The sequence below is a fragment of the Tinamus guttatus genome, unplaced genomic scaffold, assembly GCF_059628265.1.
Source record: "Tinamus guttatus ecotype Peru unplaced genomic scaffold, ASM5962826v1 Tinamus_guttatus_pri_ptg000246l, whole genome shotgun sequence".
NCBI classification, from domain to species: Eukaryota; Metazoa; Chordata; class Aves; order Tinamiformes; family Tinamidae; genus Tinamus; species Tinamus guttatus.
In genome coordinates, this window is record NW_028288780.1 from 8,314,235 (window position 1) to 8,329,721 (window position 15,487).

The 15,487-nt window shown below is 39.1% G+C and overlaps 1 protein-coding gene across 2 annotated transcripts in view; it reads right to left on the reverse strand.

Annotated features, from left to right (window-relative positions):
- Positions 1-2,031: 2,031 nt before the first annotated feature.
- The window catches only part of ADK (adenosine kinase), a 258,310-nt gene continuing 244,854 nt past the window's right edge, over positions 2,032-15,487 (reverse strand). For both annotated transcript variants that reach the window (XM_088526442.1, XM_088526443.1), the window contains exon 11: positions 2,032-3,209. In XM_088526442.1, coding sequence (XP_088382568.1) covers positions 3,085-3,209 — 125 coding nt within the window. In that variant the 3' untranslated portion in view covers positions 2,032-3,084. The remainder of the gene's footprint in view (positions 3,210-15,487) is intronic.

A 15,487-nucleotide genomic window follows, 5' to 3' on the forward strand; every position in this document is an offset into this window, starting at 1 on the left:
TGGATGGATTTCTAGTATTTGTTTTCCTGAAAATACCCCAACTGAGAACTTTGTGTTTCAATGATGGCTCAAGCCCAGTGACAGACTCACTTCAGTTACCCAGTCTGGTAACAGGCAATTCTTCCAATAACCTGTTTTTCAGGAAGCCCAGTTTTCTAACATGCTTCTGTGTGGAAGAGGTTGGTAGGGGACAAATACAGATAAAGAATATTTGTGACAGAGAAGATTAAGGATGGCACCATTATCCACTATACAGACAAAACCCCTTCATCAGTGCAAAGCAGGAAAGGTCTAAAGATGCTGAAAAGAATTTGGAATGGAATCATCAGGCAATCTGACAGTACAGTTTGAAGTTACTTAGCATGATTTGGCAATACATTTCTGAGTATCCATATATCATCCAAGAATATCCATTGACAGATATTGGAGAAATAATGAATGGCTAAATAGAGCAGGTCAGACGCTGATGCCCTGCCATGAATTGGGTAGCAGTTTATTCTTCAGCTGCTCCTGCTGGCTTCAAATTATGCTTGGGAGCTGACACGCAGAGCCAAATGTCAGGAGCCCAAGCTAACCAAGCACGTCAGTGGAAAAACTCAGACAGGAACCTCTGACTTGACTCGCTTGCATCCTGAATTGGAAACAAAAAATGGGCTTTTTGATTTTTTAAGTCCTTTTTTCTTTTTTTCTTTTTTTTTTAAATATCTTGTCTTGTGTATCTTATGTACTCTAATGTATCTCCCTTCCTTTATAGTAGTTATATTGTATTTTAGTTCCACTGGCAAAGAACATTTACATATTTAAATTCTACTTTAAATAAGCCACAGTTATCTAGCTAAAACGTGATGAAGTTGTTACAAAAGGAATGTGTCACTGATGCAGAGCTAAGGACACAGCAGATTTACTCATTAGATCACATGTAGTTCCTTGAGTGACAGACAAACATATACAGTTAACTTAGTGGGATATATGTGAACATACATTAATAGCATGACTGCAAGATCTCTTATCTCTGCCCATCAGATTCTCTTGATTAAAATATACCAAGTTAAGGAATTAAAAATTAACTGAGATGTTAAAAATTGCATCCTACTGATCAGCCTATAAAGCCTGAAGATAATGCACACACTAGTCTTCCTGTTTTGCTTGCTCTTTCATTTTACTCCAGTGTATTTATTACCGTCCCAGTCTCCTACACTAGAAAGTATTTCTATCTCAAGAATATGAGAAATGTAGAGCCCAAAGCTCTTCAGAGTAGTACATGGGCAGAAAACAGGCAAGCACAAAAGTTTTACTTGCACACAGCTGTTCATGAGTATGTCCACAGATAGACAAGGCCTGAACACGCAAGCAGCCTTCTGTAGCTCTAAACTGTGAGGTCAGAAAGTCTAACATAATTGTATATGACTTTATTGGCCAAAATATAGAGTGTGTGTGTATTTACTTGGCACCAGTTAAGCCCGAGTCCTTTAAGAACAGATGATACTTAAAATGCAGTGACTTTAGCTCGAGTCAGTGGAGCTCTAGAGCCTCAAGAGGGTTCTCAGAGCAGTTGCTTTGAAGCTCCATAATGTTCATGCAGGATCCCAACATATTACCTTTAAGAAGACAGAGCCTTTCTCCTCCTGTTCTCCTCCTTTTCAAAGCAGATCGTGGCCCAAGTGAAGAAGGGAATCAGGATCCCTATTGCTCCCCATGCTCCTTGCAGTGAGTTACATGCCAATGGCATAGGAGCATGTGACAGTTCCTGCGAGTCCCTCATTCCTCGTTCTGCAGTAAAATGCAAAACCTACCACGACTTGGCACTCTCTGATGAACTCCAGCCATTAATTTTTCATGTCTGCTGTGTACAACACCACATTGATAGGACCTTCCTTACTGATGAGCTCACTCCTAAACATCTACCTGGACACTGAGAGCCACGGATAAAATGCAGAGATCTATGCAGTGGGCTAAACATCCCTTCCTGCTCCTGCTTCAGTAAGATGTCTGGAAGAAAGCTGGATACATATCAATAAAAAGCCAGTAGCAACTGTATGACAATTTTTTATTTATCAGTATCAAATTACATAGCAAAGTAATGAATGCAGTGTCAGATCACCTCTTAGAATACTGAAAATACAAACAAAATCCACCATATTGCTTAATTATCCAAAGTAAATTAAAAGTTTAAAAATGTGCGTTTCAGAGATTCTGTTTGGCATATCCTGTCAATATAGCCTGCATAAATATTTCTGTACCTCATTTTCACTATGTGTACCTTAATTAAATACAGCCTCTAAAAAAGCTTACGAAGAGGAGATAGGATCTATCCAAATGTCTGTTTTCATCATCAATTCAGGTTCTGCCCTGAAATCCCTGAAAGTACCTACCTTCTAGCTCTCCTGACAGATGAACGTGGATGTACAGTGCAGCGGCCAGAACCAGCTCTCACACAGTGCCAGACCAAAGCTGGATTCCACATCAGTGGCTGACACTTAATACATGTCATCAGCTCTGGATCATGTCCTGAAATTACTGACAAAATAGCTATTCACTTCCATGGGAGCCAGGCTGGATCTGATGGCCAGACTGTGTAAACTAAAACATGTAAGGAAATTCTTGGGATATTCACACCACTCTTAACACTAGTGTGACTCCACTGATTTACAAAGAACTATTCCTGGATTACAACATTATAAGACAAAAATTCAGGTCTGTTGATTTCCTGTAAATTGAGTAGGATTTGGCCATTGCCAGACACGAACTACAGATTTCAATAGCAGTATTTTAGTGGGGTTAATCAGCAGTGTAATTTACATGGGACTTCCTTACAATCTGTGTAAACAGAACAATTCCTCCAGGTTGAGAAGAGAATAAGCTTCACTTAGCACTCTTTCCCAAAGTTAAGACTTGTGAGACATTATAGTGGTATGAAAAGGAAAATATCATAGAAATATATATTTTGTTTAGGATAAAATGAACAGAAGTACAGAAGCGTTGATGCAGGTAATTGGAAGGGCGAGGAAGGGGAAGGAGGAAGAATTTAGGCAGCGGTCCCATGGCAACATGGGATTTTCTCTTGATCCCTCGGATTCACCAGCATCAGTGGAAGTCGGGCTTCTCTGGGAAGGTGCAACCTGAGCGCTTGATGATCACGCTGGCTGCGTAATGTCCAGCTCGGATGCACTCGGTCACTGGCCGGTCGTAGACGAGCTGGGAGAGAAAGCCTAGGGAGCAAAGCCGTAGAGAGAGGAGGAAAATGGTTAATTAGGTTCTTAAACGCACCAAGGTTTGTCATATGGCAAGAGAAGGAAATACTGGCCTAACTGCAGCTGCACGAGTAGCCGACTGCAGTTTATATTCAGTGCTGTGCGTACGTGACCTGCTGAGCTAGGGTGCTGCTTCTGTTACCTCTATCTGAAGTCTCCACTTAGTATACTCAAGTAAATTAAAGGTTATCAGGACTATCTTCATTCATGACTTCAGTGTAAATGATTTCACCAGAGTTGCGGTAAAATAACTATAACCTCTCTTCTTTTCCTCAGATACCCTTTTAAAAATAAAAGAAACATCTTCCTGTGTTGGAGAGCTCCTTCTGTTCGTGCTGGCTACCGTGACAGCACCACACAACTGCTGCTGCAAGCCTGCCTCAGAAAAGGGAAGGCCATGTAACCCCAAAATGTTATCCTTATTCACAGTTACAGGTTCACAACAGAAATCAACTGAGAAACTTTTATCTGATCAAGAAAGTTGACTCTGATCACTAGAACTTTAACCTAGGACTTAAGAAATATCAGATGCGTCTTACCATGTCCAGATATGTAAGGAAACAGCAGACTGACTGAATAGCTAAAGCATCTCTCAGAATTAGGGAACTTGGAAAACTGCTTTAGCTACCAAAATCCGTAGAATTCATGGCCTACAAATCCAGAAATTACTGGGAGCTGAGTGCCTTAAAAATTAGACTTTAGGTAAATCTTTAGATAAATACGTGCAGACATGGTTCCAAAAAGGATATTATTCACAGGTATATGGAAAAGTTAAGTATAAGTTAAGAATAACCTAAAATTTTATGGATTGAGTCCCTCATTTCAGAAACATTTTATCTTGGCTGAAACTGCTGAGATCAACACAATGACAGAATTTATGGCAGAGGCGAAATACATCTTTTAAATTTTGAAGAGATTTTCAAGAGGTGAAAAGTAAACTTAGCATCTTTTAATTTAGAAATCCATTGAGAAGTAATATCTTATTCACTTTCATTCTCAGTTTTAATGTGTTTAAGAGGCATCTCACCTCCTCATCCAATCACCAAAGGGAAGCCAGGCTTGCCCAGGTAAGTCAGAAATGTAGCAAGCTGAAACATGCTTTTCTATAGCTTTCCTGCACCACTTCAAGTTCCTGTGCCAGGCTCTGACAGCATTCACAGGACAAATCTAGGCTTGAAACGACGTCTCTCATAGGTACTATGTGGCTGATAGGTATCCATTTCTGACACATTACAAATTTTTATAAATATTACAAACATAATCGTCTTCTTTGCTATAGCTTTCTTTTGATAGAGTCCAACACATTTTCTCTGTTCAGCTTGATTAATATTGGAATAAACATGCCACGCTGCCTTGTGACACTTTTGTTTAACCTGTATTTCTTTTCTAAATATTTGTTTCTGGGTGAAGTATTAGAGCATGCTTATAGAACAGGACTGACAGATTTTTCTTATGCAATAATATTTGTTGCTTGAAAATTAAAAATCATTAAAAAATTTAAAATCATGATGTTACAAATTAACCAACCCTAATACTGGTGAGCAAAAGAATCTGTTTTATATGAACTACTAATCTCTTCCTTGGCTTCTCAGTTATGACCAAGAGTAAAAAGAAGGCAAGTTGATTTGTGTAGTTTTCTCTAAACTGCACTGAACAGGTGAGAAATCTGGGACTAACGTCAAAATTGCTAAATCTATAAATCATATACATTGGAATAGGGAGGCAATAGAAAATAGGTGTTGTGATTGACAACCAGGAAAAATCTTGGAAGTTTCTGACATCAGTACTGTTCTAGAGAAAGCTGAACCATCTATTAGCTGGAATTTCATAGATATTGACTGACATTAACTGGGAAAAAAAAATGAGTACTTAACCAACAAATCTTAAATTCATAAATATAAGTGGAGAAGATGGGAGGTTTCAGTCTACGAAGAGGAGAATGGGAACAGAAAGCTGTGGATGCTGTCAGTGGTGGCAGGCAGGGGATGACAGACAAGCCAAGTGGGGCAGGAAGGTCCAGCTGTAATAGCTGGGTACCAGTTGAGAAATTCAAACAGCATGCCTGGCAGAAACAGGGCCAGTTCTGAATAACGAGATGAAAATGGTCTGCTCTCCATTAAATTAACATGCATTCTTCGAAGAAACTTTCTTGGATGCACAGAGAATGTCAATCACTAAATTTCAACTGCCTGGGAGACAAGAGCGTGCCAGTGTGCCTCTGGGTGGTTAAAACTTGGGAGCAAGTTGTAACCGTATGTAAAATAAGGCTGTTAAGACAGTCCATTTCTGACTCAGTAAGTGGAGAAGATGCACTGGGCAGGCCTCCAAAGGCAAACACGAGGCTAAATGTTGTGCAGAGCATGAATTCAGAGAGAGGTTTATACGGGAAGGAAAAAATGTCCTCTGTGTTTATGACCAAGGCATGAAGAAATACATGAAAATGAGGAAATCAAAAGAGTAAAGGACCATATGACATGAAGCGTTTTTTAATACAAACTAGACTGAGGCTGTCACTGCTTCCCAAGCTCAAAGTATTTTCAAGCTAGAATGTATTTTTTGCCTATAGTGAAGCTACTTCTTATTTATTCTGATCTAAGGGAAAGCAGAATCAGGTAGAAAAACTATCCTGTTCTAATTGGGGATAGAATGAGAGATCTCTGGTATTTCAGAGTGGTGGAGAAATGACATTAAGTGCAGCTGTCATGTATGAGATATGTAAAATCTGCAGTGGGGAGTTTGCCCTCCAACCATTCTCTTGTCTGTTGAGTTTCTTTTAAAAGCTATGTATTTCATAGATGAAATAGAAATAGCAGTATCTGACACAATATCGTATTGAATGACAATACAAACACACATATCACAAACACAGAGCTACATCACATACTAAGACTAGGCAGTTGGCAAAGCAGCCCCCGAGGGAACACCAGAAAGCACCGTTGTTTGAGCATAGAAACAAAGAGCTCTATCAGGCTGGCTGCTTTAGCTGCAGAATGTTCTTTCCGATTAATGCAATAAAAAGCAACATGGTCAGAATATAATTTAGTGTTCTCCTCCTCCAGTGTGCAAGATACGGTAATGCAAACCCCAGGAGTGACACTCTCAAGGCATGAACTCAGATCTTCTACTTCCAAGTGGAAGAAGTTGCTGCCCCATCTGCTTTTCACCATCCTTCTTTTCTGCTTGTGTAAGCTGATGCTCTGTCAAAATGAGCCAGATTAGTTTAAACAGTAAGCTGTTTAATAGTAGATCTTAGCTAACCCAGCTGATTTAAACTGAAGGGGGTTTGTGAGCACTCGAACAAACGGCTCTACCAGCGAGCAGGGCACAGGAGGGAAGGGTGACAAGCAGCTGAAAGCAGGAATCTCTTTAAGGTGCCGTAAATGAAGACGCAAGAGGGCCAGTGAGCAGAGCTCCAGCCTTTCTCCACACTACATGTTCAAACTCAGAACAGCCAGAATAGCACAGCAAGTATCTTAACTTATGCAAGGACCTGCATCAATTCCTGTGCAAAAAAGTAGCACAGTCTGGCTATACAGGAGAACCTTCCTTCAAATATTTTACCAAAACAACTTCAGGCAATTTTTTTTTTTCTAACCATCTTATACGTGCATTTATTCTGTCCCTAGCATTTCTACGCTCTGAAGCTGTGCAGGCTGTGGCACGGATTCCATACCACCCTCCTCACACTAGAAAACAAAGGCAGGAAACAAGCTCAAGACATTCCCTATAGGCTGCCTCCTGCCCTGACACCCAAGCGTTTATGGTGTGTGGGGTAAGAGAAATGGCAGCACCAGGACGGCTGCTCTGCCACCGGGCTGTAATTAGCCACACGGGCAAGCTTCGGAGCAAAACGCGATGCCTCTTCTCCTCCACAGGCACGGACAGCCAAGTAACCAACCTATTCATCATAAGAACTTATTTGGAACAGTGTCCAATTCATCCCACACATTCAGCAGCTTCCTAGAAAGAAAAGACAATTTGGCTTGAAAAGCCGCTTTATACCTTAGAGTGGTACAACACACAAAGAAAATGTATTCACGTTCCCAGATGATAGAAGTGATTATGAGACACCAACAGCTATTTTTGGCCCATAATTATTTCTTGCAGGGAACTGCAGGCTCTCTCAACTGCTCGAGAGAGAAAAGTGCCTCTGAAATCAGTTTGCTCAGAGAGAGTGCCTGAAATAATTGAGAGTTAATCTTTATTATCTCCAGTTTCCACACTATACATGCTCAAAGACTATGTTTATAACCACTAGGCTCTGCAAACAAAACAGAGGACAGAAAAGAGCTTTCTTCCTTTTTGTGCCTACCACCAAATGAAAGGTTCTGCAAGGCAAGTGCTAGAAGTGGTGCTTGAGCCTCAGAATCCAGACCCAAATCAAGGTCCTCACTGAAACCAACTCAAGTCTCCTTGGGGATATCAATAAAACTCTGAAAAGACACAAGACACTGACCAACACAAAAGGTGTTGTCTTCACTTAGCTCCTTTTAAGGGCTGAGTAGCACTTCAAAATCATTAAAGCAGAAGCAAGGTGATTCTCCTAAGGACAACAAAATAGACATTGCAGAGATCATACGCACTGAACTCGGTGATTTCTTTAAAAGTTTGTTTTCCAGATTATTAGTGACAATTCTGAATGAGTGCCTAGCACTAGTGCAATTGGATGGGGATGTAGGAGTCCAAGAGCTGAGATTTTAAAACAGCTCTGGTCTGCTTCAGTAATGGTTTAACAACACTTAAAAACAGCTCATATTGAAGCCAAATGTTTCATTTCCAATTGTGCATTTGACAATTAATTTTAATGACTGTTAATTACTAATGCTGGCTGGAAATCAGTTTATAGCCTCTGACACCCAGCTCCCCACTACTAGTCTTTCTGCTGCCTCTCTCACACTTTCAACCTTTAAAAATGCCTATGGAAAAAACACAATATTTATTTATTTAGACAAAAAAGAGATGAAAGCAGGAAATAAACCCCCAATTACTATATATGTTAACTGTAAACAATCGCAAGCTGGCCCCAAGTCATGCTAGCCCCTCAAAACATTTTTCTGTGTGATATCCCCAGACAACTCTCCTCCAGGCGAACTCAGAAGCACCTAATGTGATCTATGCTTGCCAGGACACTCATACAGCAAAACCATCTCATCCAGAGAAAGGATCCACAAGCAGCTCAGCTGTTTCCTTTATTTTTGCATTTAAAGATTTTACAGCTTAATTTGTGAACTGTCTTTCTAAATTGGTGTTATTCCACCATAGAGGGCAGTTCCAAGCACCTTTTTACAGTCTTGTTTGTATGCAGCATTTATCACAGTTGCTTGTGATCCAGTTGCTATTTTTATTTGGTCCCACTAGCTTCCCAGGCTCGCAATGTGGGAAGATGCAATTTCCAAGAAACATTACTCTAGTAATTTAAAATCTTGCAGTCTATATGACTAAGGCTTTGCTGAAGTCTTTCTGTGCTCTTGGAGCAGGTTAATGCTGCGGTAGCACGAGCCTGGTCAGCTGTAATCAGGTGGTTAGCAAAGCTGGTGCCAGGAGCCAACCAGCCAACCTAGATTTTGTAAAAGCTGTTGGCATCATCATTGCATTCTGCAGTATAGTCGCTGAATGACTGTACGTCAACATGCTGCGGTTTCTTCTTTTTTAATTTTGTGGCAGATGGTGGGTATCACAGCCAAGAACTGTGGCAAGCCAGAGGCCCTGCCCATTGCTATCAGATTGAAGGTTGGCTATTCGAAATGGAAACGTTTGATTAAGGGTGGGATTTGGCTTCTGTTTGCATGTATTTTGGCAATGTGGTCTGACACATTACACTTAAAGTATTTAAGAGAAATTAAATATATACATCTTCAAATACACTATGTGCTTCTTTCAACCCTCACACACCTCATATTGCTCTGTCAAATATAGTTTGAGAATTATTCCACACAAAAAATGCACATTTATGTTATTAGTCATAAATGCATATGTATAAACAAGTGCCTTTCCCTCTTCTTTTAAATAAGATGGCTCTGCACTTCTGCAGAACTGTAGTGCCAGGCTAATTACAAGTGAGAGAAAAAAGGTTACCAACCTTTTCAGAAAAGCAGTCATTTAAGATATATATCTAACAAGTGGCAACCTTGAAATCTCACTCTCGCTGAAAAGAACATTAAAAAAGCCTTCCTGACTATACCACTGGAGGAAAGTTTCAATAAAAACTAATTAAACTACAAAAATCCCAAGTGGTTAGCTGATTTTAGGGGCTAAATTTCTGGCAATTCTAATTATCCTCTTGTGGCTTCACTTAGTGTTTCACAACCATGACAGATGACAATGAAAAACTGCAGCTAAATTCATCCTCCCTGACACCATGCTAAGCACCAGCTTCTCCCTCTCCAAGCAAAATCAATACCATGTTTGAGTAAACACGTTTACAGCTTTATTAGGATGTCTTGCTTGTTCTGTAACAGCTACTTGAAGCTGTGGTAACAAATCGACTCAACTCAGTTAAACCTAGAGAGCTGGGTAAGAGGCTCATCGATAAGGTTGTTACAAAAATAAACTGCAGGAGATCAGAAAGCTGGAACAAACAGCCTGGTAAATGTCAATATTTTTACTTCCAGAGAATGACAAAACCATGAGATCACAAATAAAAGGTTTGGGAAGTCTATTTTTACTCTATTTATAAAACGGTCACGTGCTAAATGGAGGATGCATTTCACTGTCTATATAGGGCCCTCTAATACAAACTTCTCATTTTCTCATCACCAGCATGAATGCTAAAACAAGCATTTTTCAAGAGGAGCAGCTAGTTATTATTATCATTGTCTCTATCCTTCTTGCTTTCCTTATATTTATGGACCCATTTTGAGTGCATTGGATCGGTTTAGGATCATTCAGATGGGTGTAAGCTTTCCTCAGTCTGAGTTGATACAGTCATTTATGGACACACACAAGTAATATAACTTTGCATTTACTAGACGGCTGTGAATAAGTGAAAGGAGCATTTTTAGTTCACTTTAGCAGCTGTTCCCTGAGCTGGAGAGGAGGTGTAGAATATACAAAGCAAAGAAGTATAGCAACCCTAATGCCACAAAGCATTATGTGTGGAAAAAGCTAACAAAAGGCTTCTGAGAAAGTGAAACACATAAAAAAAAAAAAAAGAAAAAAAAGAAAACTCCACTACATCCTTGTCATTCCAGCAGAAATGACTTTCTAGTGGAAATCAGAAATACTCAAGGGTGAATATTCTCACTGCGTTGCCTATAAGCTCACCACTGTGTGCACCGACTTGCCAGTTCCCTGAAGCTCGTAGACTAGGGTGTAACCAGGCTCCCCAGGACCTACCTAGATGCTTGGACCCATTTGAGACTCTCTCTAAAGAAAAACGAGCAGTTTTGTTTCGTTGAGATCTTTGTTCAAGTAGAGATTGTGGTTGTGACTCTGCGCAGTTTGTTACTGAGGGCAGTGCGATGGATGGCGGTCGCAGTTTGAAGTCTATTGAGAACGACGGCAGTTTTCCCGCTGACTTTGACGTGTCAGCCTATGCCCTGACTGAGGCTCTCCACTCTTTAAGGAGGAATGGCTCGAAGCTGGAGGAGAGGCTTACATGTTTTATACAGCGACAGCCTCCACCTTACTCATCCTCAGTGGACTCTATTTATAGCCTGGGTTGCATATCAGCTATGTAAAACCTCCCCAGTGCATATGACTGCTCATGAAAAGAATCGTTTCCATTTATAATATGCTCCAAGAGACATGTAGTGGAGGAAACTGGCTAACAAAGCTGCCCAGACTCTTTTCAACGGTGCCCAGCAATAGGACAAGAGGCAATGAAATACAACACAACGCAACCCGAAATGAAAATGAAAAACTTCACCTGAACATGACAAAAAACTTCTCTACTGTGACAGTAACAAATACGGAAACAGGCTACCCAGAGAGGCTGTGGACTCAAAATACCTTCCTGGGGTGTATTCAAAAGCTGCCAGGGCAAAATGCTTGGAAACAGGGTCTAGGTCACTCTGCTAGAGCAGGGGGGTTGGACTACATGATCTCTAGAGGTCCCTTCCAACCTCCACCCTTCTGTCATTCTGTGGTCATAGCGCTCATTTTTATTTTCACATGATGAACTTGGGGAAATTTCCTTTTGAATCAAAATCAGGCGGTTTTGGGGTTGGCTTGTCTCTATGCGAAAAAGCAATGGAAAAAAAATCATATAAAAAGTTTTTACACTCTCCAAGGCTTACAAGAAATAATTGACACTGCATAAGCCAAACTAGAAGACAAGTATTTTCACTGGAAACATCTTTAAATATCTAAAAAAAGTACCTTGCAGGCTAATACTTATTTCTTTTTTTTTTTTTTTTTCTCTTAGAAACTTTTCCTAGAAGCGTTTCTGGAAAGTTAAAATTCCCCTTAGCCATTCTTGATGAGGCAGAAGGAATAAAAACTTCCCTTTCTTTTAGTACCTCAGGAAATTTTCTAAGCCTCAGAACAGATCCCTAGTATTTACATTAAAAGGTGCAGATAAATCTTCTTACTACACCCACTGGTTGGGTTAAGAGGAAGAGAATTTCACATTGAAACAACAAAGCTCAAAGCATAAAAAATGGAATACTATGTGCTACTCTTTATTTGGTTCTTAAAATTGCTTGAAAGCAAGATGCTTCTATCATATATTTAAGGACACAATGCAAAAAAAAGCTACCTGAATGTAACTTTCTGGCTGAGATTCACATGCACAAAAGCTAGGAAACTGGAAGCTGTGTTTGTCAGAGTAACCATAACTCAGCAAGGTGTCCTTTAAAAAAAAAAAAAAAAAGAAATCCATATTCCCATTTCAGAAATTTCCATGCTTCTATATAGTAGCGGAGGTTGCAGGCAAGTTATTGTAGTGCTAGACACCATCACAGTCTTGAGAAATATCTTTATGATTGTTGCGAAAATCTCCATAGCACCACACCAAGTCACATCAGACATGAAATAGATAACATATTTCTGTGTGTTTTTGCATTTCAGTGTGTGTTGTTGTATTTGCTGCAAATATAGCATCAGTTTAATCTGACACATCGTTTCTTAGGGGACTATATCCTGCCCTGACTCCCAGAGGAATTTTCTTGATGATCCAATCTGACTAGTGCCTCTGTCTCTACTCAGAATACATTAAAATAACACAAAAATATTACCAACAGTCTGAGAACAAGGTAATAATAACTCATTAAAGTCATTTCTAACCTTCCACATGAACGTTTTCTTTATCATTACATGATTTTCCAACACTTGCCACATTAACATAAAATGAAATGTTATGAGGATATGGATGGTAGGCATGACAAAATATTTTAAACAGTGATGATTTGCTTTGAGGCATTAAGTCAATTTGTAATTGTCCCATAGTTATAATAGCAAAAATTGGAACTTTATAATTGGTTTTGAAAATCTATTTTTAACACGGTAGGCTTGTTTTTAAAATGTACACAACCTATTCAACGTTTGTTTCTCATACGGCCCGACAGAATGTCATTGAATTTATGGTGAGATAAGTTACACCTTTAAAGACCTCATTTTGCAAAACATTAATCTTCTTGCTGTGTACTGAGCCTCCCTTAATACTCCCACTGTCACTGACAGGAAAAGAGACACTGGAGCAACTGGAAGGATCAGGTCCTGCTTCAGTCTAATTGGGAAATGCTTAGGAGTTTTAATTCCATGCACTGATCCTTTTATATGGATGTATATTTTTACATTTTATTTTTAAAATGACAGCAAATAAACCGAAATTTTGCCTTGCACTTAATCCAATTATGCATTTTATCTGTTTGCATATATACTGCACAGGTGAAAATAGGAATTAGCATATTTAAGTGGTATTTTGATTAAAAGAAACACAATAAAATCATTAAGATTAAGAATACTTAGAGCTCAGAAAAAAAGGGAAAAATATGAAAAAATTAAAATAAGATTGAATCACAATTAAATTACACTAGAACACCTGCTTCTGGATTTGTGAATCATATCAACCATATTATTTCTGCAGATGTAATTTTTAATGGAAATTGGTATAACATGAAATAGTTAAATAGAAAACAGAAATATAGAGTATTTTTTCCTGTGTGATATCTCTATCTATATTTTTGCTTAAAGAGTTACAGTTCAAACGGTGGCAAATTCCTAAATTGTGCCAATGCTAATGTTGCAAATCCCACTGACTGGCTACAGTATTGATCAGAATAATGATGTGCCTCTAGCTAAGACTGAGAAAAATCAACTAGGAGCATACAACCTGGTGATATTCTGGTTTCCAGAAGGTCAGCTGCAGAGATAACATTGCCAGCTAATAGCCTGGGTTTTCGTGTGATCCTTATCTGGGAGAGTTACGAACGGCATGAGAACGCAGGGGCGGTAAGTCATGAACATGCCGACAAGTTATCCCCCAGCACGTGAAGATTGATGTCCTATCTGCAACTCAGCTGTTTTACTTGTGGATGCTGCTTATAAAACAGAGCTATTAAGGATGGGCAAAATGGGTTGTCAGTCAAAGCGCTGATGACATTAAGAAGGTATTTTTATTTCAAAACTTCAGCTCTCATCAGCGATGATTTCAGGAACAACAGGATTGCTCAGAGGCAATTAGCCGCCCATGTTGTATAAATGAAGACTATGAGAGTGCTGATCTCTGTTATAACATTTATCTTCGCTTCAAAGAAAAGACAGAACAATTCAAAGTAGTACCCCCTTGTCTCTTCCTGCACGAAGATGAATTTTAGAGCAGAAAAAAAGCCATAATAAGTTACATATCCATATGTATTTAATTGGTATCACCAAACAAAAAATTCTCACTCGCTGCCAGCTGGCAAATCAAGTTGCATCTCGGAGCTCTGGTATTATCAGAGGGCTGTGTTTCACAGCAGTGACATTTAACCAGTGTATTTCTCTCTATCTAATGTGATTAAGACATGGTGACAATTTCCCATGGTATCATAAACAAGCATAAAAAGCTCACACAAATTGAAGATCACTAAGTGGGATTAGGCAGCTTCTGATATCACACTCCTACTGTTTAATACAGACCTACTGCTAGTCCCTCGAACTCTGAGCTGAAGAAATCTAGAATATTTTTGGGGTTGCAAGTACAGGAGGAAGGGCTCTTACAAAAGATATGCGAACAGAGACGAAAATAAAACAGAGAGATACATTCTGATTCCCTGCAGCGTTTTTTTTTTTTTTTTTTTTTTTTTGTGAAAACAGTTTCTTTCACAATCTTAGAGAGTCCTCTAAATCCATTAAGGAATTTTCTCTCCAGTATAGTCAGAAGATCACTCATAATTTAGTATTCTCACAAACCATTCAACCATCTCCCTCTGCCAACTGAACTATCAGAAGTTTTGTCTTGCTTAGCAGGCCTAGTGTAGCCATACAGCACCTATCCAAATGTACATATTTCATTTCTCAGATGCATGCACCCAATTCCTTCCCTTGAAATACATAAGGTACTTATTTGTCTAAGTCATAAATACAGCACATCTTAGCCCTGTATCAGATTTACTGTAAGAAGATAGAATTCCCAATGTAACAGTTTCATTTCTTAGTTCAGGCAACTTCTACTCTCTAATCACCACCATTGCCCTCAGATGACGACTCAGAGTGGGTTTCAGGGGAGGTGAAAACAACATCTGGGCACCTGGTTCCTATAGGTTTACAAGTCACAGAATAACACCATAATTTAGATTGGAAAGCACTTCTGAAGATCACCTGCCCTGCTCCCTAGGTGCCTTTTTTTTTTTTCTTTTTTTGAACAGGTCTTTCTGCCCTTGAAATCCCTTCATAAATGATGGATTTTGCAGAGCAGTACAAGAAGCATTAATATATTGGATTTAATTCTGTTTTCATTTTCATCGATATTATACTTCTATAAATCAACTGGTGTTGGCAAAGGTATTCCAGATTTATACTATAACACTCAGAACCAGACCTTTCTTAAAAATGGTTTCTTGAATCAAACTTAATAGTAGAGGAGTAATTGATATGCTACAAAACAACTTCTTTTGGCAGTCATTCTCTTCACTGGGAGTCTTTGGCAAGCCTATACTTATATTTCTTGTGTTTTTATAAACATATATACACATGTATAATATATTTGAAGAAGTTTTCAAATTCAGGAGAATATTTTAACACCGCAATCGTGTAGAAATATACCAAGAAATATACTGAACTCTGAAGGCAAGATGGGATATCAATGTGGAGAA